This window comes from Mobula birostris, chromosome 9 (genome assembly GCF_030028105.1).
Source record: "Mobula birostris isolate sMobBir1 chromosome 9, sMobBir1.hap1, whole genome shotgun sequence".
NCBI lineage: Eukaryota > Metazoa > Chordata > Chondrichthyes > Myliobatiformes > Myliobatidae > Mobula > Mobula birostris.
Window position 1 is genome coordinate 150,974,389 of NC_092378.1, and position 23,366 is coordinate 150,997,754.

Sequence of the window (23,366 nt, forward strand, 5' to 3'; positions counted from 1 at the left end):
AACTCTAGAAGTTATGGACTTTAAGGGTGATTTTTTTTTTTGGTCTCAGTTTTAAATGATTTCTCTTCCTAATTTCAGACTCTGCAGTTAGAGGAAGCATGTTCTTTGCATCTCTCCTATCAGACCCTTTCAAAGTGTTCATCTTACAAAATTCCAGTGAGTGTGTGGATGCTTAAGTAGTAGGTTCATGAAATGCAGCACCTTATAGACAGCACAATAGTAGAGCCTTTGGCCCAGCTTGTCCATGCTGACCAAGATGTGTGCCTGAGCTAGTCCCATTTGGCTCATATCTCTCTAACCTTTTCGGCATGGTAGCGTAATGGTTAGTGCAACACTTTACAGCACCAGCTATGAGATTGGGGTTCAATGCCCGCCACTGTCTATAAGGAGTTTGTACGTTCTCCCCATGACCGTGTGGGTTTCCTCTAGGTTCTCCAGTTTCCTACCACGTTCCAAAGACGTACAGGTTAGGATTAGTAAGTTGTGGCATGGCTATTCTGGTGCCCGAAGCGTGGTGACACTTACTGATTTGATTTGATGCAAACAGTATATTTCAATGTACATGTGACAAGTAAAGTAAAACTTTAATCTTTACCTTTACATCTCTAAACTTTTTTTTATTTATGTAACTGTCCAAATGTTGCACTTGTATGCACCCCTACAGCTTCCTCTGGCAGCTTGCTCCATATATCCACCAGCAAATATGTACATAAAGTTGGCCTTCATAAAGTTGCTCCTCTTTCACCTTAAATCCATAACCTCTAGTTTTAGACTTCTCTACCCCGGGAAGAAAGGGCTGTGCCCCCTCACCTTTCTGTGCTCTTCATGATATTGTATACTTCTCAGCCCTTCTACCTTCCAGACTTTTCAGTCTCCCCTTTCAATTCAAGCCCTCTGGTCATAGTCACATCCTTGTGAATCTTTCCTGCACCCTATCCAGTTTAATTATGTCTTTCCAATATCTGGGCAACTAGATTTACATACAATGTTCCAAGTGTGGAGCTCATCATTGTCTTGTACTGTTGTGGCATGACACCAAACTCTTCTGCTCAATACCCCAACCAATGAAGGCAAGCATGCCAAATGCTTCTTCACCACCCTGTCTACCTGTGCCTCCACTTTCAGGGAAGCCATATACTTGTATCCCTAGTTCTCTCTGTTCTACAGCATTTTCCAGGGCCCTACCATTTACTGTTTTGGTCCTGCCCTTGTCTACCTCACCTAGAGTTCATCACCTCAAAGTTCAAAGTAAATTTATCAAAGTATATACTGTATATGTCACCATATACTACCCTGAGATTCATTTTCTTGTGAGCATACACAATAAATCCAAGAAACATGATAGCATCAATGAAAGACAGCATCAATGAAAGACTGCATCTAACAAGACAGACAATGAATATGCAATAAACTGCAAATATGGAAGAAAATCTATGATAATAATGAATAAATAAGCAAAAAAATATTGAGAACATGAGATGAAGAGTCCTTGAAAGTGAGGCCATAGGTTGTGGGGAACAGTTCAGTGATGGGGCAAGTGAATTTGAGTGAAGTTATCCCTTCTATTTCAAGTGTCTGATAGGTGAAGGGTAATAACTGGATATTGATTAAACCCGTGATCACAAACAAGAGAAAATCTGCAGATGCTGGAAGTCTGAACAACTCACACAAAAATGCTGGAGGAACTCAGCAGGCCAGGCAGCATCTATTGATGCCAAAACGTCGACTGTACTCTTTTGATGTGATGTCCAGGGCCAGACTTTAGGCAGGGCTAGGCTGGGCTGCAGCCCAGGGGCCCGAGCTGCAGAGGAGCCCAAAATAGGTAGCTATCATCATGGCGGACAAAAAAAATACGAGAGTGGAGCACAGAAAAGAAAAAAGAAACAAGAAAAAGAGGACTGCGAGAAAGAAGCATTAAAAAAGACATTGAAATTGATGGAATTTTTTAAACCATTGCTCTTGTCACAGTCTGAGAAAGGTGGACAGACGGAGACTTGTTCAACAGCTAGCGCAACACCAGCATTAGCACAGAACCACTGTCCTTGCCACAGTCAGCAGCTAACATTGAAGAAACAGAGAGCATAACTTTGGGATTCCCAACCACAGAGGCCTCTGAACAACCAAGTCGGGCCATCATTAATGTTAACGTTACCGCTACTGAGGATCCTTACAGCACTGATCCTGCTCGCTGGGGAAAGGAAACATTAGATGATTCAGTCCAAGCGTACTGGGCTAAGAAAGGGTGCTGGAGTCCTGCTAGAATAAGGATGTGGATATCAAAGCTTTGGAACGAGTATACAAACAGCAGAGACGTTTTTTCTCCAAATTTCCCTTCAAACGCAAGCTCGTAAATGGTGAGTACATATCATATGGCTCTTATATTCCCCTTCCACCGGCTGTGTGTTTTGTTTTGCATGCCGCATCTTCAGTGATGGTAACTGTCAGTCCATCTTCGAAACTGGCTTTAACCACTGGAAACATGCCGCTGAGCGCATAGGAGAGCATAAAAATAGCGAAAACCACAGGAAAATGATACTGACCTACGTTACACTGGCGTCTGACAGCGGAAGAATAGATACAGAACTGCAAAAACAGTTTGAGTCAGAGTGTGTCTACTGGACTGACGTATTGAGGAGAGTGTTGGTGGTTGTGAAGTTTTTGGTCGAGAAGGAACTGGCTCTCCGAGGCTCCAGTGACATATTTGGCAGGCCTGATAACGGCAACTACATAGGCTCAAATCCACAATGGGACAGGACAGGCTGAGTCGTCTTACTCTGATGTCACTTGAAAGTAATCTTGTTCGGAAACTGGATTTTAGTGATCTGATCAAGGACTTTGCTGCGAAGAAATCCAGAAGAACTAGGCTTTAATTTTGAAAAACAAGCATCTGACTTTGTAAATATCTAGGCTTGTGTGTCAGTGCTATTCCTGTTTTTGTGGCAATAGGCTAGTAGTTGACTGTTTACAAACTTAGTAAGTAATAAGTGGTCTTTACTCTGCAAGCTGTACAGTACAGCAATAGGTTAGTATGTGCTAGATCTCATTTTTCAAAAAGATTGTTGGAGTATTGTTAAGTTTCCCAGTTTGCCATAGTGCCATCTCTCTTGGCCTTTTTGTCTCTCATTTCCATTTTACTTTCTCAGAACACACGGTTGAGAAAAATCCCTTGATAAAAATGCTTTGGCATTGTTTGAGAAATAAGGCCTATGGTATGTGCAGCAATAGCTAAATGAAGATTTAAGACTGGGTACATCATACTTCGTCTCCCTCATAACTTTACTAAGCCAACTAAGCCTAGGTCAAGTTTTGAGTGCTTTAGGTGCTGTCCTTCTAAGAATCTGCATTGCTTTCTGTCCTCCCTCTTAAGGCCTGTAAGTTTATAGCCTACGTATTGTACTAAACCAATGTCTTGGTCCACAGCTTTGATATTTAGACCAGTACGACCTTTGCTCTTGTTCTTGCCTTTTTTTGCTTGGTACAGCAGCATTTTACAGTGTCGGCAGGGGCCCATCAGGGCCTTCAGCCCAGGGGCCCTGGCCCCACTAAATCTGGCCCTGGCCATGTCGTTATCTGCTTGGTTGGTTCAAAACACTGTGAACAGTTTAGCAGTAGAAGATTCTAACTGGCTAGCTTCAAGGGAGGTCTGTCAGAAGTGTTTGCTTCGCTGTCCATATCCTGAGATTACTGGCATTATATCCAACCAGATCACAACAACTAATCAATAGCACCCCAGAGGAGTACAGTATATAAGCGAGCATTCTGAGGAGACATCACCCTCAAATGTGCATTGATAATGACTTCTTGATAGGAGCTGAAACATCTGCAAACATTTAGCCATGCGCTGAGATCAACCAAACTTCCAAATAGTCAACCCGACCTACCAATATTCTGCAAGGTTTATAAACTCACAATTTTGTGAGTATCACTGGACAAAATTATACCTGTCTCGTACATTTAGGGATTCTGATTTTTAATCCTTGATATTTAAGGCAATTTATATTGCTAATAGATTATAAGAAATAGTAGATGAAGATCTCTTTTCCTAGAATGATACAGCACAGGAGTGCATTCAGCCTATCTTTCAAAGACTCCCTTGTGCTTTCCTCACAGCTCTGCTAATATTTTAAATATGGACTGACTTCCCTGTGAAAGTTCCTGTTAAACCTGTTTTCATTGTTCTTTTGGGCAACAGGACAAATTATGGGGTACTTTTTTAAAAAAAAAAATATTTTCTCATCATCTCAAGTTTTCGGTTATGATTTGATTGCCTTAAACTTATGTTAATTGTCTTTTAGCCAATGAGTCTCAGCTAATTTTCTTGCAATTCTCCATCCTATTGGATTAAAATGCACATCCCCATATGCTAAAAGTTGTATTACAATGTCAAATAGTTCAGATCTAACTGAAATGATTGAAACCTTGAACTCATTAAGACAAAACAAAAATGTTACTGGTGCCAGATATTTGAAATTAGAAACAGAACTAATTTTCAGCTTTTCAGCACTTTATTTGCAGGCAGTTTTTCAGCCAATTTTAACATTCTTATTGGTCTGGAATATGCAATAACCTCATATTGGGAATATGCAATTTTGTTTTCCCCCTACCTTGAACAGAAGAGGGCCTTACAGATAGCAAGCTGGAAATTTCAGAGCCAGTTGAAATGCTGTTGTACTCGAACCATGGTTTTCGATGTCCCACTTGACTTTTAGGGTGGCAGGGTGGTGATGTATCTCTACCAAAGGAGGTGTAAGGTGCTCCTTCTCTCCACTAGTCTGCAGGTCACCCTTGGGCAAGGTGTAGCACCTGCATAGTCCTCTGATCAGAGTCACGTTAAGCCATGGGAGCAGGTGGTGAATGGTCGTATGAGCAGCCGGTGCATATCACAAGTTCTGGTTATGTGACCACTGACACCAGGCAGACAATCTTTGAAGAGTATTGATAATGGCTGGGGTCACCTGTCTTGTAAAGGCACTGCCCAGAAGAAGGCAATGGCAAACCACTTCTGTAGGAAATATTTGCCAAGAACAATCATGGTTATCGAAAGGCTGTGGTCCCCCATGTCATACTGCACAGCACATAACTAATGAAAGAACAAGATGTAACTGTTGAATATAGAACAGTACAGCACAGGCCCTTCAGCCCACTATTTTGTGCTGACCCATTCACCTGCTGTAAGATCAATCTCATCCTTCCCTCCCATATAGTCCTCCATTTTATTTTCATCCTTGTGCCTATCTAAGAGTCTCTTAAATGTCCATATGAATAATGCTGTACCATTTCATAGGACATTATAGTTAGCATTTCTGACAGTGAACAATTGCCCATGGTAACTTGATGAATCAGCCTCCTGTATAGCAATTGATTAAGTGAAAGGTTGTCATTGGAATGTACTGTTGGAAAATTTTCTGTGCTGAGATGGAAAGTGGGGGATTGCAGGATTGCATGGCTTGTCATATGAAGAACATTGATGGTTCAGGGCCTGTATTCACTGGAATTCACAAGAATGAGGGGTGATCTAATTGAAGCCTGTTGAATGGTGAAAGTTCTTGAAAGAGTGGATGTGGAGAGGATGTTTCCTATGGTGGGAGAGTCTAAGACAAGAGGATATAGCCTCAGAATAGAGGGGCATCCTTTTAGGACAGAGATGAGGAGGAATTTCTTTAGCCAGAGAGTGGTGAATCTGTGGAATTCTTTGCCACAGGTAGCTGTGGAGGCCAAACCTTTTATGCATATTTAAGGCAGAGGTTGATAGATTCTTGATTGGTCAGGGCAGGAAGAAATATGGGGGGATGTCAGGAGAATGGGCTGAGAGGAAAAATGGATCAACCATGATGAAATGGTGGAGCTGACTTGATGGACGAAATGGCCTAATTCTACTCCTATATCTTATGATCTTATGGATACTGAAAAGCCTAGTTAGAGTGAATGTGGAGAATCTAGGTTTGCTGGCCACCACCTCTGAATAAAGGGGTGTCCCTCTAAAAAGGAGATGAGGAGGAATTTTTTCAACTGGAGGGTGGCAAATTTGTTGCCATGGACGACTGTGGAGACCAAATCATTGGGTGGTAATTAAGGTAGATGTTCATAGGTTCTTGATTGGTAACAGGGTTAGAGGATACAGGTAGAAGGCAGGAGAATGGAGTTTTTAAAAGAATCAGCCATTTGAATGGTGGAGCAGACTTGATGGGCTGATCGGCTTAATTCTGCTCCTAAATCTTATGGTCTAAATCTGGATTACTAATGGATTTTGCATTTTTTTTAAATTAGAGGCAGCCATGCCCAGCTCCCTTCTATGGGCCGTAGATGTACATGGCAAAGTGTACACTCTTTCTACAGCCAGTCAGTACTGGGAGTTGTGCAAAGATGCAAGCTTGGAATTTAAGAGACTGGCAGCTGTCAAGCAGTGCTGTTGGGGAATTGCATGTGACCAGCAAATCTACGTCTATGTCCATATGAACGATGTTCCAATCCGATACCAAGAAGAGACCTATGAAAATCAGGTATGGAGTTTTCAAGTTGGATAACAATTGGTGTACATGAGTTATCACTTTAAGTGAGATAACTTGTGTACACGTGAAGTCATAACTGTTTTCTGTACATAATTAAAGATTAGCTTTATTTGTAACACGTACTTTGAAATATACAGTGAAATGCATTGTTTGCATTAAATTTTGGGCAGCCCACAAGTGTCCCACTCTTCTAACACCAACACATGCCCCATAACTCACTAACCCTAACCATATGCCTTTGGAATGTGGGAGAAAACTGGAGCACCTGGAGGAAACCCCTGCAGTCACGGGGAGAATGTACAAACTCTGTACAGACAGCAGTAGGAATTGAACACTGATCACTGACTGCTGGTGCTGTAATAACGTTACGCTAACTGCTACGCTGCCATGCTGCCACTGCTATTTATGGCTTTCATTGACTGAGGTGCAGTATAATATAGAATTTTTGTAATGTGGTACTCTTGGAACATAGAAATATTGTGTTATGGAGTCAGCGATTGGGTTACTTGAACTCATGATCCCATGATGTGAGTTCAAATTCCAAGGAAAGTTAAGATAAGATTAGATTAGATTTGTTTTATTTGTCACATGCACATCAAAATGTACAGTGAAATGTGTCATTTACGTCAATGACCAATACAGTCTGAGGACCTGCTGGGGCAGCCTGCAAGTATCACCATGCTTCTGATGCCAACATAGCATGCTCACAACTTATTAACCCTAACCCGTACAAGTTTGGAATGTGGACGAAACCGGACGAGTCAGAGGAAACCCACACGGTCACGATGAGAACGTAAAACCTCCTTACAGACAGTGGCAGGAATTGAACCCCAATCATTGGCTAACCATTATGTGATCCTCCTGCTGCCCTAGATAAAAATTAACTAATTGAATAAGCCTGAAAGAAAAATAAAGTTATAATAAGGATGATTGTGAATGATCTTACTAACCTTCTGGACCATTCCTATTCTTTACAGATGAAAATCTGCTGCTTTTACAGTCTTGCTGATGCTCAAATCCAAGCAATGCCATTCATTCTAGTTAGGGAGGGACAAGTCCACATCTCATCAGTCAAATAGAAAAACACACATTTAATTACTCTGAAGTGCGGTGATTGGTGTAGTTTAGGGAAATGAGCAACTAATTTTTCCCGCCAGAGTGAAATATGTTGACTGTCATGAGTTAAGCGTGTAAGTGAAATGTTTAAGGGTGTGAGAGTATAGAATGAGCTGCCAGTGCAAGTGGTACATGTGAGTTCGATTTCAATGTTTAAGGTAAGTAGGATAGGTACATGGATGGTAGGGGTATGCAGAGTGGGTCAGTAGGAGAAGGCAGCGTAAATGGTTCAGTGTGGACTATTTGGGCCGAAGGGCCTGTTTCTGTGTTGTGATTTTCTGTAACTATGTCTGACTAACTCGTGTGCTGAAAGTTTCGGGAGAAAATATAAAAATTGCTAAGACTCTGCTGCGGTTGTTTATTTTAGCTCTGATCTTTAGAATCCAATCAGAGTGATTTTTGACTGCATCTTTGATCATATATCACCTGGGTGTTTGGGCTTGATTGCAATGTTTTGGTATATATGCTTTCATATCTAAGTACCAGTGGGGTCAAAATTCAACATTGTGCTCCCTGAACAGATATAAATTTCTTATCCGTTTACTTATTTGGGTGGTTGTCGCTGTAGAAATAAATATGATCACCCTTCAACCAGAAAGCGGTGAAACTGTGGAACTCATTGCTAGAGACAGCTTGGAAACTCTGTCTTTAGGTATATTGTTGATGTTGATAGGTTCTTGTTTAGTAAAAGTGTCAAAGGTTATGGGGAGAAGGCAGGAGAATGGTATTGAGAGGCATATTAAATCACCCATGATGGAATGGCAGAACAGACTTGATGGACCAATTGGCCTAATTTGCTCATGTTTTATATTCTTATAAGAAGGTGAATATTTATATTTCCACTTGTGCTGTATTGCAATTTGGACAACAAGACCACTTTTTAGAGACAAATGCGTGGATTTTTGTGCTTTATGCCTCAGATTAGAGTGGCATGGTAGTGTATTGATTTCATAGCGCTTTACAGTGCCAGTGATCATGATCGAGGTTTAATTCCCACCACTGCCTGTAAGGAGTTTGTACGTTCTCCCTGTGAACACATGGGTTTCTTCCAGCTGCTCCGGTTTCCTCCCAAATTCCAAAGACATACAGGTTGGGGTTAGTAAGTTGTGGCATGTTATGTTGGCACTCGCTGGGTGTTCACAGCATATCCTCAGACTGCGTTGGTCATTGTCCATAAAGAAAGCATTTTACTATATGTTTTAATGTACATGTAACAAAGAAAACTAATCATTTAATAACTTTATCTTTAAGATTTGTCTGGTCTATTTTATGTAGCGTTGGAATCCAGTGGATGGTTTCAGTGACCACTTGTTACCCAGTGACCGCTGGCAGTGGAGTGATGTTACAGGATTGAAGCATCAACCCCTCAATGAATTCAAGCTTGCATCACAACACTGGGAGTGGGAATCCAGCTGGTACGTGGATGAAAATATTGGAGGAGAGCCAACAGAAAAAGGGGTAAGAGATTATGATGAATAACTGTTTGTATTGAGTCCACTTGGTAGTGATAAACTGTCAGTGTTCACTTTATTAGGTATACTTGTACACCTGCTTGTTAATGCAAATGTCATGTGATAGCTCTCAGTGGATAAAAGCATGTAGACATGGTTAAGAGGTTCAGTTCTATTGCTGGAATGATTGTTGGTACCAGATGAGATGTTTTGAATATCTTCGAAACTGCTGGTCTCCTGAGATTTCATACCCTAGAGCAGGGGTTTCCAACCTTTTTTTATGCCATAGACCAATACCATTAAGTAATGTGTTTTTGGGTCCCAGGTTGGAACCCCCAGCTCTCGAGTTTACAGAGAATGGTGTGAGAAACAAAAAAAATCCAGTGAGCGGCAGTTCCATGGGAGAAAATGCCTTGTTAATGAGAGAGATGAGAGGAGAATGGTCAGACTGATTCAAGCTGACAAGGAGGTAACGGTAACTCAAATAACCATATGTTACCACAGTGGTGTGCAGAAAAGCATCTCTGAATGCATGACACATCAAACTTTGAAGTGGATGGGCTACAGCAGTAGAAGACCCTGAATGTACACTCAGTGTCTCTTTTATTAGGTACAGGAGGTATCTAATAAAGTGGCCACTGAATGTAGATGCAAAGATAATGAAGTATTGCTGATTACCATGGAATGAAGGGAAGGAAGGAGGGCACAAGGGGGAGGAGATAGGCGGGTTTGAAGAAAAGAGAGGGTATCCAGAATGGGGAATGCAATGGCATTGAACTGTATCTCTGATTTGGAAATAGTTTTTGCCAAATCCATGTTTGTAGACTAGAGACATGCCATTCACCTTGCTGCAGTGTACTAATGGTACTAATTTGAAACCTGTAACTTAACACCTAAACCCATTTGTTTCAGGGTTGGACTTATGCCCTAGATTTTCCTGCCACTTATACAAAAAATAAGCGCTGGAACTCTTATGTGCGTCGGCGCCGATGGATCCGATACAGGAGGTATAAGTCATGCAACACCTGGGCGAAGGTTCGTAGACCAGTCCATCTTCCGGCTGGCTTTAAGAATCCTATAATAATTTAAGATAACACTGCTGACTAATCTCGCTGTTCAAGTCTTCTGTGTGGAGGGCTTGTAGTACATGTATTGAATTAACTTATGAACAGTTTGATTATAAATGAGATGAGTTTGTCCACTGCTTACTGTATACAAGTCCTCTTTTGCTTTCTTCTTAAGTAATAAACCTAAAAGTTATAAAATTAGGCCATTCCCAGGTAACAAATAGTTCAAATGGTTTGGTTTATTATCAGAGAATGTATACAGTAATCCATGAAAAACAGAAGAACCCCAAAAGTGTGAACAACAGAAAAATGTTAGAACTCCAAAGCCCCCTCTGACCCTTCCCCATGCAAACATCAGCAAAGCCTCAATGCATCAACCCCCCCTCCCCCACCCATTTCAGCAAAAAGTGTCAGTCCCACCACCCACCAAGCAATAGCAAAGCATCCAAAGTGAGACCATGTTCTGCAGTCAACAAAAACTACTGTTTACCCAACAGTTCAACATGCCACAGCCTCCCTCTCTCTCACTAACAAGGGACAGACAGATGTCACCCATTTCACAGTGAGAGGAGAATAATGGCTGTTTTTCCATAAGTTAGAAAATAGATTTTAAAAATCATTTGGTATAGTAACCATACTTCTGTATTTTTATAATGGTTAACATCAAGAGAACTTCAGACTGATAAGAGAAAAACAATTAAGTGTGGAGAGAAGAAACTATTTCTTTCTTTCTTAGATTATGTACAAGACAGACTTCCAAGTTTAACAATATTATGGGAGCTTGCTTGCATGTCGGTGTGTCTATAAGTCAGGTATTTGTAACCCAAGGACAGCATGTACTGAAAGTAAATTTACTGCATTGTCCTATCAACAGGGTATGGCTAGAGGGACAAGCCATCTGCAGGAGGAACTCAGTAGGTCAAGCAGTATCTGTGGGAGGAAAGGGTTTGTCTTAACCTTGCGTCAGGATTTGTCAATAGATGGGCATGGATATGATGGGCTAAAAGGCCTTTTTCTGTGCTGTACAGCTCTGTAAACTCCATATTTGTCAATTCTGGCAACAATAACATATTTACTATCTTTGCTTCAGATGGGTTGAAGCAAACAGATAGGCTAAGAATGAATCCCATTCCAAGATGTTGGGATATGCTAGAATTATGGTATACATGGCATGAGATATTCTAATTCACTAAATACAAGGGAGCTCAATATTAAAATGATTAGAGGAAAGTATAGGGGGGATGTCAGAGGATAGGTTTTTTACACAAAGAATGGTGACTGTGTGGAATGCACTGCTAGGGGTGGTGGTATAGGCAGATACATTAGGGCTATTTAAGAGACTCTTAGATAGGCACATAGATAGTAGAAATATGGAGAGCTATGTAGGAGGGAAGGGTTAGATTTGATCTTAGACTAAGTTAAAAGGTTGTTACAACACCATGGGTTGAAGAGCCTGTGCTTTGCATGTTTTATGCATCTATATATGTGGTTGGGCACCACAGTAGTGCAGTGGTTAATGTGATGCTATTACAACTCAGGCTGTCGGAGTTCAATTCCGGCGTTGTTCTGTAAAGAGTCAAAGCTGCCTTCCCATGGAATGTGGGGGTTTTCTGGACACTCTGGTTTCCTCCCACAGTTTGAAGATGTAGCGGGTACGTTAATTGATCATTGCAAATTTGTCCTATGATCAGGTTAGAGTTAAATTGGGGTTGTTGGGTGGTTGCTGGGGAAGTATGGCTTGAAGGGCCTATTCCATGCTGTATCACTAAATAATATATAAATGACTACGTAAATAAATTGTTCAAGAATTGGGGAAGAATGTCTTCTTCCTAAACTGTGCCAAGGAAAACACTTGCCTACATGCTATGATGCCCTTTGCAGCATAGACATAGACATAGACATACTTTATTGATCCCGAGGGAAATTGGGTTTCGTTACAGCTGCACCAACCGAGAATAGAGCATAAATCTAGAAATACAAAAACCACAATCAATCAAACAACAATATGCAAACTATGCCAGATGGAAATAAGTCCAGGACCAGCCTATTGGCTCAGGGTGTCTGACCCTCCACGGGAGGAGCTGCAAAGTTCGATGGCCACAGGCAGGAACAACCTCCCGTGACGCCCAGTGTTGCATCTCGGTGGAATATGGCCGGGGTCCAACAGCAAAAAGTTCAATATCCAGTCTACAAACATGTTCTTTGATCGTAATATGACCAGGATTGCACCGTCCGTTGTTAACCAGAACAGCAAGCCCTCAACTCCTTTACGCTTACCGCTCTCAGTGCACTTCCGGTCAGCCCGAACGGTCTGGAAGCCCACCATGGAAAAGTTTTGGTCATGTATGTCCACGTGCAGTCCAAGTGGAGAACTCCTCTTCTCCATAAGTCTCTGTTGTCTCGACCCGGTCCTCTTTCCTCACCTTTTTGATCCCTCTCTGCATCTTCTATGTGTTTTCCTCCAGATTTCAGCTGGGGTGTCCGCCGCTCTGCTCGCTAAACCTTTCGACATAAGCGCAATCAGCTGGTCCCTGGAATAAAAAAATGTGACCATACTGCTACCTCGCTAATGAGACGTGTCCGAATGTAACTATTTCCAGCGCTAAAAACCCAAATAAAACTCTCTCTACCAGCATGTTAGAGAGGGTGCAGCTTCAACATGTTACCACGAAAAAAAATACAACAAATAACATAAGTTAAAAAAGTAAGAAGAAAAAAGTAAGAAAACTAGTCAGAACAGCTGTAACAGGCTGCATGCACGACTGGCGCATGCGCACTTTTGTGCAGAGAAACTCTTTGGTAAAGATGGCGCCAGTGTACAACGCTCCTTCAGTCAACGTCTTCTGGACAGACCATGAAACCATATATTTCAATTCTTTTATATCTTTTACGTTTGTTTTTTTATTTTGAAAGTGATACTGGAACTGTTGGAGCCTGTGGTTTGCAGTTTGGAGATAGATTGGTTGTTTCAGTGCTTTGCAGGCTCCGAGAGAGTTCTGGGATGCAGAGATAGTGTGTCCGAACCTCATGGCAAGAAGGTTGTGGGATGGGGCGTGAACCAATGTTCGACTCCATCTTGTCAATTAAATCTTCCATTGTTCACCAATTAAAGGAATGAGGCAGATTGAGGGAGAAACATAAAGGCGAATGTGCAAGATGAGTGCCGGCTGCCGGTCTTTTGATCGTTGGTGAGATTGTTCTGCTGCAGAGAGGGAAGACTACCTTTTGATCACTGCTGGAATCACTTTGCTACAGAGAGAGGAGACTGTTTTTTGATCACTGGTGGGTTTGTTCTGCTATGGAAAGGGAAAGGCTTGCCGCTGGGCCCAGAGAACATTACCCAGGTTTTCTGTGTTTTAGATATGGACTTAGACTATAGACTTTTTTTCAGTCTTATAGTTTTTTATACTCTGTGTTTTTTGCATGACCTTTCTCATTTTCTTTTTGTATGCAGGGAAGGGGATTTGGGGGGTCAACATGCCTGTTCCATTTTTTGTTTGTTTTTTTTTGTGGGGAGGAATGAGTTGAGGGTTGATGATTGTGCTGCCAGTTCTTTTCCTTCTTGGTTTTGTGGCTATCTGGAGAAGAAGAATTTCAGAGTGGTAAATTTTGATAATAAATGAACCTTTGAACCTTTGCAGTCTGTAGTGCAGTTTTTGATATGTAATTTCTGTTTTAATTAAGTAAACGCAAAAGTCAATACATACACAGCATTGAGCAATGTGGTCATACTAGATAATCAGTTTTCATGATGTTGCTTGAGAGAGATGATAAACATTGTGCAGGACTTTTGAGTTTTCTCTTGTGTTTGATAGAAAGAACTTGAAATGTTCAAGTTTAATTGTCATTTAACCTTCACCCATGTGAAACATTGTTCCTGCTCCAAATGGACACAACAACTATGCTGTGAACAAGTAAAATCTGCTTCTAACAGGTAAAATGATTTCTTCTACCCTTCACAGAAGGATGGGGAAATCATGTTACAATGATTGGCGCCATTTCAACTATTGTTTGGCAATGTTTGTCTATTAGGATAAGCAGGAGCAAATAAAAACAGAAAGAAATAATGGATTACTATAGATGATGAATGCAAGATATCTATCTGATTATCCAGAAGCACCATTCTGAATTATGATTGTGAATAAAATGTGCTGAATTACCATGTCAACTTGGGCCATACTAATCCCATTTATATTTATATTTTATATTGTTATATTTTATTAAATTGTAATATTTAGTTTTATATGATATATGCTTTATATGATATATATATTGTGGGTGCACTTTCATCCGGAGGAACATCGTTTCACCTGGTTGTATATATGTAGCCAGATATCAATAAACTTGAGCTTAAACTTGATTTAGAATAGGCTAAGAACACTGTGCATTCAGTATAATCCTTTATTGGAATCAGGTTTATTATCATTGCCATACAGTATTTTGTGAAATGTATTGTTTTGCAGAGGCAGTACAGTGTAATGCATAAAATATTCTATAAATTACAATAATACATAATAATGAGGTAGTGTCATTGTCATTTCAGAAATCTGATGGCAGAGGGGAAGAGGCTGTTCTTAAAACATTGAATGTGTGTCTTCAGGCTCATGTGCCTCCTCCCCAATGGTAATAATGAGAAGAGGGCACATCCTGGGTGATGGGGGGGGTGGGGGGAGAGTGCCTTAATGATGGAGGCCACCTTTTGAGGCCTTGTCTTTTTGAAGATGTCCTCAGTGCTAAAGAGGCTAGTATAGAGATATACAAGAAGTTTGCACGATTGTTAGGGATTGATCTCTCATCAAACTGAGGGGCAGTCAAACAACAAAGAACTGGGCAAAAGCTATTTATCCCATAGTTGCAGGAGGATGGGAACCGGAGTGTCAGAACAGTTATTGGAGAGCTTATGGGGGCAGATGTTGGTAAGACCTCCGACAAAATTAGGAATCAAAAGGTTGAGCATGGTGCAACTAGTGTCCTGAGCTGCATGTATTTCAATGCAAGAAGTATTGTAGGAAAGGCAGATAATAGTGCTGAAGATCAGGTAGCTGGTTTACAAACAGAGACCGTGTGTAGTGAGGAGAGGCTGTTGATAGGGGCAGAATTGCAGTGAAAACAGGATGCGTTGCAACATAAAAGGCAGACAAAGTCGAAAAGGGTGAAAACAGGACTGAAGATGTCATATTTGAATGTGCGCAGTGTATGGAATAAGGTAGATGAACTTTTAACACAGTTGCAGATTGGCAAATATGATGTTATAGGCATCACTGAATCATGGCTGAAATAAGATTGTAGCTGGGAGCTTAATGTCCGAGGACATATTGAAAGGGCAGGTAGGAAGGCAGAGGGAGCAGTATTGTTCTGTTGGTAAAAAATGAAATCAAAGCATTAAAAAGAGGTGACATTGGGTTGGAGGTGTTGAATCATGGTGGATAGACCAAGGAGAATTGGTTGATGTTGTGTACTTGGAATTTCAGAAGGCCTTTGACAAGGTGCCATGCGTGAGACTGCTTAACAAGCTATGAGCCCATGGTATTACAGGAAAGATTCTAGCGTGGATAAAGCAGTGGCTGATTGACAGGAGGCAAAAGTGTGGGAATAAAGGGAGCCTTTTCTGGTTGGCTGCTGGTGACTGGTGGTGCTCCAGACGGGTCTGTTTTGGGACCAATTTTTTTACGTTATATATCAATGATTGGGATGATGCAGTTGATGGCTTTGTTGCAAAGTTTAAAGATGATATAAAGATGGGTGGAGGGGCAGGTAGTTTTGAGGAAGTAGAGAGGCTGCAGAAGGATTTAAACAGATTAGGAGAATGGGCAAAGAAATAGCGGATGGAATACAGTGTCGGGAAATGTATGGCCATGCACTTTGATAGAAGAAATGAAAGAGTTGACTATTTTCTAAATGGAGAGAAAATACAAAAAACTGAGGTGCAAAGGGACTTGCAAGTCCTTGTGCAGGATTCCCTAAAGGTCAATTTGCAGGTTCAGTCTGTGGTGAGGAAGGCAAATGTAATCTTAGCATTCATTTCAAGAGGATTAGATAATAAAAGCAAGGATGTAATGTTGAGACTTGATAAAGCACTGGTGAGGCCTCACTTGGAGTATTGTCAGCTGTTTTGGGTCCCTTATCTTAGAAAGGATGTACTGAAACTGGAAAGGGTTCAAAGGAGGTTCACGAAAGTGATTCCAGGATTGAATGGCTTGTCATGTGAAGAGCATTTGATGGCGTTGGGCCTGTATTCACTGGAATTCAGAAAATAGGGGTGACCTCATTGAAACCTATCGAATGGAGAAAGGCCTTGATAGAGTGGATGTGGAGAGGATGTTTCTGATGATGGGAGATTCTTAAGACCAGTGGCCATAGCCTTAGAATAGAGGGGTATCCTTTTAGAACAGAGAGGAGGAGGAATTTTTTTAGTCAGGGAGTGGTGAATCCATGGAATTCTTTGCCACAGGCAGCTGTATAGGCTGTCTTTATGTATATTTAAGGCAGAGATTGATAGATTCTTGATTGGTCAGGGCATGAAGGGATATGGGGAGAAGGCAGGAGAATGGAGCTGGGGGGAAATTTGGATCAGCCATGATGAAGTGGCAGAGCAGACTGGCCTAATGGCCTAATTCTGCTCCTATATCTATGGTCTTATCTTACAGTTGCAAGAAAAAGTTTGTGAACCCTTTGCAATTACCTGGTTTTCTGCATTAATTACTCATCTAAGTCACAATAATAGACAAAGACAATCTACCTAAACTAATAACACACAGACAATTGTACTTCTTCTTGTCAATACTGAGGACATCTAAACAACCACAGTCTTGGTTCAAAAAAAGTATGTGAACTTCTGGGGTAATGCCTTCTACAAAAGCTATTTGGAGTCAGGTGTTCCATTCAATGAGATGAGATTAGAGGTGTGGATTGTGGAGGTGTCCTGCCCTATCAAAAAAAAGGAAACACAAAGTCAGGTTACTGACAGATCCTTCTTTTCTCAAGAATGGTCTGTTTGTGTGCACCATGACTCAATCAAAACAACTTACAGAGGATCTTAGAAGAAGAATTGTAGAGATGCATGAATCTGGAAAAGGCTACAAAAGCATTTCTAAAGACTTGAGTGTTCAAATGGAAGAAATTCAGTACTGTTGCTAATTTCCCTAGGAATGGATGTCCTGCATGGATTACACCAAGAGTGCAACATGTAATGCTGAAGAAGGTGAAAAAAACAAGGGTAACAGCAAAAGATCTTCAGAAATCTTTAGAACTTGCTGAAGTCTCTATTCATGTGTCTACTATAATAGAAATACTGAACAAGAATGGTGTTCATGAAGGACACCACAGAGGAAACCACTGCTCTCCAAAAAAAAGCAGCTGAGATAAAAGTTGAACTTTTTGGCAGAAATGCATACCGCTATGTTTGGAGGAAAGAGAACACAGCATACCAACACCAAAATCTCCTCCCAACTGTGAAGCATGGTGGAAGGAGCATCATGGTTTGGGGCTGCATTGCTGCCTCAGGACTTGTAATCATTGAGGGAACAATGAATTCAATATACAACTTGAAATTCTTATACTGTCCGCAGACATCCTCAAAACAGAAGAAAAACTCCCAAGGAATGAATGACAGAAAAAGATGTAAGAACTGCAAAGCCTCTGCCCCCTCCCATGCACAAGCTGCAGCAAGCAGCATCATCCCTCCCCCTCCTCCTACCCCACTTATTCTAGCAGTAAGCATCCGCATTCCCACCACCCACCATGCAAGCAACAGTAAAGCCCACGAAGAGATTGTATCAAGACATTTTACAGAAGGAGGTGAGGGTAGCAGTCCATCACTGAAGCTTCATAGAAGTTGGATGATACAACAAGACAATGAGCTGAAGTACGAGTAAATCAACAACAGAATGGTTTAAAAAGAAGAAAATTTATGTTCTGGAATGGCCAAGTCAGAGTCCAGACCTTAACCCAATTGAGATGTTTGAGCATGACCTGAAGAGTGCTGTTCATGCAAGTTATCCCAGAAATACTGATGAACTGAAACAATTTTGTATGGAGGAATGGTCTAGAATTCCTCCTTGCCATTGTGCAAGTCTGATCAGCAGCCACAGGAAACATTTGGTAGAGGTTATTGCTGCTAAATGAAGTTCAACTAGTTATTAAGTTCAAGGGTTCACATAGTTTTTCCAGCCTAGACTGAATGAGTAAACAATTTGTTCAATAAAGACATGAAAAGTACAATTGTTCTTGTGTTATTAGTTTAAGCAGATTGTGTTTGTCTGTTATTGTGACTTGGATGAAGATCAGACCACATTTTATGAGTAATCAATGCAAAAACCTGATAATTGTAAAGGGTTCACAAACTTTTTCTTGCAACTGTACATTTGCTAATCAAAGCAGACAGCCATTGAACATGTCCATGAGACAGTGTTAATGGCTCATAATTTTTTGTGTCAAATCAGTCTGGCACAAATTCATTATCCATTTGGTTACTAATAGCTTTTGCTAATTTAAACGTGTCGATTTGATTATGGGAAAGCATTGTGACTCAAAGCTGAAAAACATGGGCCAAGGTCTTGTGAAACATGTTGATAGGATAATATTTCACAGATAAGCCTTTTTGGTATCATCAATAGGAGTGTATACTTGGAACTAATGTAGCAAATACAGACTGATTTTGGACCAAATAGCTTCCTTTTGAACTTTATCTACAAATTTAGTAATATTGTCACATATACCGAGATACAGTGAAAAGCTTGTCTTGTACACTGTTCATACAGATCAGTTCATTACACAGTGCATTGAGGTAGAAGAAGGCAAAACAATAATAGATGTGGAATAAAGTGTAACAGCTACAGAGAAAGTGCAGTGCAGGTAAACAGAAAAGTGAAAGATTGTAACTAGGTAGATTGAGTCCATCTTATCATCCTAGGGAACCATTCAATAAAGGTGGAGTAGAAACTGCCCTGAGCCTGGTAGTACGTGCTTTCAGGCTTTTGTATCTTCTGCCTAATGGGAGAGGGGAGAATAGAGAATGTCTGCAGTGGGTGGAATCTTTGTTGGCTGCTTTACTGAGGCAGCAAGAAATATAGACGGAGACAATGGAAGGGAGGCTGGTTTCTGGAATGTGCTGTGCCATGTGCACACCTCTGCAATTTCCTGCAGTCATGGGCAGAGCATTTACCATGCCAAACCCTGATGCATTCAGGAAGGATGCTTTCTATGGTGTAAAAATTTATATATTTTAGGCATTGGGTCACACCAAGGTAGTCTATAGCCAATTTTATCTTTTATAAACCTGATTCCCATGGTTATCTTGACTATTCCTCTTTCTACCCAATCTCCTGTAGAAATGCTATTCCCTTTTCTCAATTTCTCAAACACGGCTTTCCGTTTCAGGACATTAGAGGTGTCCTCCTTTAAAGAACGGGGTTTTGCATCTCCATCATTTCCTGAACAGCCATACTCACCCCATCTTCCTGATGCCTTAACAGTAAGAGAGTTCCTCTTGTCCTTGCATACCACTCCATTAGCCTCCACATCCATCACATTATCCTCTGCAACTTCTGCCATCTCCAAAGGATCTTACCGCCAAACGTATCTTTACCATTCCTCCACCTCCCGCGCTTTCCAAGGGATCACTCCCTCCATGGATCCCTTGTCCGTTTGTCCCTCCCCACTAACCTCCTTCCTGGCACTTATCTCTGTAAGCAGCCTAAGTGCTACACCTGCCCATACACCTCCTCTCTAACGTCCATTCAGGGCTCCAACCAGTCCTTCCAGGTGAGGCAACATTTCACCTGCGAATTTGCTGGGGTTGTCGATTGTGGCCTCCTCTACATTGGTGAGACCTGTTATACATTGAGGGACCACTTTGTTGAGCACCCCCTGCTCCATCTTACACAAGTGGGACTTCCTGGTGACCAAATTTAAATTCTGATTCCCATTCCGACATGTCAGTCCACGATCTCCTCTCGTGCTAAAGGGTGGAGGAGCAAGTCTTGTATTTCGTCTGGGTAGCCTCCAACCTGATGGCATGATTATTGATTTCTCCTTCTGGTAAACCAATTCCCCCCAAAAAAACTTCCTCTATTCCTTATTCTGACCTTTTACCTCACCTGGCTATCACTTCCCCCTGGGTCTCCTCTTTCCCTTTCTGCTATGGTCTATTCTCCTCTCCTATCAGATTCCTTCTTCTCCAGTCCTTGACCTTTCCCACCCATCTGGCTTCACCTATCACTTTCCAGCTAGGCTCCTTCCCCACCTCCATTTTATTCTGGCATCTTTTTCCTTCCTTCTCAGTCCTGACGAAGGGTCTCGTCCCAAAATGTTGACTGGCTATACACTTCCAAAGATGCTGCCTGACCTTCTGAATTCTTCCAGCATTTTGTGTGTGATGCTTTGGATTTCCAGTATCTGCAGACTTTCTTGTGTTTACTATAGCCAAAAATGTATCCTTTGAAGTGTGTTACTGAAGTAATCTATTTTAACTCATCCACTTGTTGATAGATTAGTTGCATAGGTCTTCTAAATCCAGATGTATCTACTTTGAAATTGATTGAACTGGAGGAGTTGAATGAAACCTTATTATGTGGTGTCCTTAAGCTGTCTCTTTGTTTTCCAGATTCCCTCACAAATTACCGGACCACTACCAGATCCCTTTCATGACATTGCTGTAGGAGGATGGGAAGTCACTGATGAGCCTTTGGGACATCTCTCAGTCTGGGCAGTAACCGTGCTAGGCAAGGTACAATGAATTAAGCTTGGTAGAGAACTGACTTGGAAATATTTTTGGGTCAAGAATCTCAATGTAAAACAGGATGGCCTATAAATTGATTACTCCTTGGATACCCGTGTAAATTGGGCAGAATTGGAAATTCCCCTCCAACCTGACTTAGAAAGATATCACTGTCCTTCATCATTGCTGGGTTAAATTTTGGTATTTCCAAATTATAATGGTTCAAGCAAGTGGTACATTCCTCATCCAAAGGACACTTCGGAATGGGCAGGTAACCAGTGGCTTGGTCAGAGATGTCTGCAGTGCAATTTTAAAACTAAAACACAAACAGGTGAATTGCTGGCATCGTTTATACCAGGGTTTCCCAACCTTTTTAATGCTGTGGGCCCCTACCATTAACCGAGGGCTCCATGGACTCCAGGTTGGGAACCCCTGTGATACAGGTTTCCATTCACCCCCATGCTCATAAAACTGGCCAAGCACTCAAGAGTTCTGTCTTTAAGTGCAAATGATAACTGTGTAGCCAAACCTGAAAGTTGACATTCAATGCGTTTTCAATTTCAATAGGTGTGGCAAAAAAGTTAAAAGTATGTACTTCCTTGCACTTAGCAGAAGGTCAATGTCTAGTTTATTGTCTTATGCACAAATACAGAGATGCAATGAAAAGCTTGCTGGCAGCAAATTCACAGACACATACAGGGCCCCACAGTAACGTAGCGATTAATGCGACCCTATTATGGATTGGGGCATTTAGAGTCTGGAGTTCAGTTCCAGCTCTGTCTGTAAGGTGTTTATATATTCTCCCTGTGACTACATGGGTTTTCTCTGGGTGCTCTGGTTTCCTCCCACACTCCAAAAATGTACTGCTTAGTAGGTTAATTGGTCATTGTAAATTGTTGTGTGATTAGGCTAAGGTTAAATAGGTGGGTTTCTGGGCAGAGCAGCTCAAAGGGACTGTTCCATGCTGCATCTCTAAATAAAGAAACATAGCATCAGAGTAGAGAGAGGTATCCCAAGTGCAGACAAATGGGACTAGCTCAGATAGACATCTTGGCTGGCATGGATGAGTTGGTTTCAAAGGGCATACTTCTGTGCTATGACACAGTTTTCTGATGTTGAAGTTAGTGAGAGTGGGTGATTAGTTATTATTTGTGTGTAAGGGGGGTTTTGATGTTATAGTCACTGTTCTTTCCTGTGAGTGAGGGGGTAGGGGATTGTTATTGTCATTGTATTTTTCTGTGGGAGAGGGGGTGGGGGATGTTGGGGCTTGCGAGTTTTGTTTCTTTTCTTTTTCGGGGTGGGTGTGTTGATGTCTTTTCAACTTCTATGGTCTTTCTGTATTTCATGGCTGCCTGGAGAAGACAAATGTCGGAGTTGTATTTTAAATGCAGACTTTAACTTTTGAACCTTTTTAGTGTTGAGGATGTTTCACACATTGTGGATCAGACTTCTGGCTTTACTTATTCATGAAAGATCTGTACGTTTGACAATCTTTCCTCCTTTGCATTTGTTAGTGATGTTGCATTGACATGTTTCATGCATGCAATGGTGGGAAATCATTGCAGCTGTAGAAACCTTCAAAGCATATCAGAATCAAATTTAGTATCACCAGCATATGTCATGACATTTGTTGTTTTGCAGCAGCAATATATTGTAATGCATAATTTTTTAAAAAACTATAGATTACAATCTGAAAAACAGGTGTGTGTGTGTATAATATATTATTTTGTGTATATTTTATGTATTATTATGTGTATATATATATATATATATATGTAAATAAAAAGAGGGCAAAAAGTGTACATTGGTTCATTGTCCCTTCAGAAATCTGATGATGAAAGGGAAGAAGCTGTTCTTAAAAAGTTGTGTGTGTGTGTCTTCAGACTCCTGTATCACCTCCTTTATGGTAACAATAAGAGGGTATGTCCTGGGAGATGATGGGGGTGATGGCGTTCCTTGATGGATGCCACCTTATTGAGGCATCACCTTTTGATGGTGTCCTCTATGCTAAGAAGGCCTGTGCCCATGATGGTGTTCACTGAATTTGCAACTTACTGCTGCTTTTTCTGATCCTCTGCAGCGGCCCCTCCATGTTCAAGTCTTGTGCTGCAGATGTATAGTACTGTACAAGAGTCTTAGGGGAAAGGAGAGGAAGGGAGCAGGAAGCACCAGAAGAACATTCTGTAATGATCAATAAATCGATTGTTTGGAATCAAATGACCTTGACTGGTGTCTCAGGAATGGGTGCGTCCGCACCTGCACCATCCTCTGCCCTGGCATTCCTTCTCTGCCACCTGTCACACATCCTTCCTGTGGTGCTCCACCCTCATCATTCCCAACATCCTTCGCTCCTGCTGGATTTACAAACTCATGCTACACTCCACGTAAACAAATACAGTACTGTGCAAAGGTCTTAGGCACACCAGCAATATATCTATGCCTAAAGACTTTTGCACTGTACTGTAACTAGTTGCTAACACAGAATGTTGCTAATTTGGAGTTTGGT

General features: G+C 41.3%; 1 protein-coding gene across 12 annotated transcripts in view; it reads left to right on the forward strand.

Annotated features, from left to right (window-relative positions):
• The window catches only part of tecpr1a (tectonin beta-propeller repeat containing 1a), a 106,118-nt gene that overhangs the window by 5,773 nt on the left and 76,979 nt on the right, over nucleotides 1-23,366 (forward strand). For 9 of the 12 annotated variants that reach the window (XR_011887327.1, XM_072269122.1, XM_072269123.1 and 6 more), the window contains 4 exons: nucleotides 6,268-6,500; nucleotides 8,901-9,083; nucleotides 9,989-10,111; nucleotides 20,747-20,869. Coding sequence is in view for 7 of the 12 variants with exons in the window: in XM_072269125.1 (XP_072125226.1) it covers nucleotides 6,268-6,500; nucleotides 8,901-9,083; nucleotides 9,989-10,111; nucleotides 20,747-20,869 (662 nt within the window). In the remaining 5 variants the exon portion in view is untranslated. Of the gene's footprint in view, nucleotides 1-1,977; nucleotides 2,355-6,267; nucleotides 6,501-8,900; nucleotides 9,084-9,988; nucleotides 10,112-14,683; nucleotides 14,767-20,746; nucleotides 20,870-23,366 lie in introns of those variants that run through there. The other 3 variants (XM_072269124.1, XM_072269126.1, XM_072269128.1) reach the window with 3 other exon arrangements.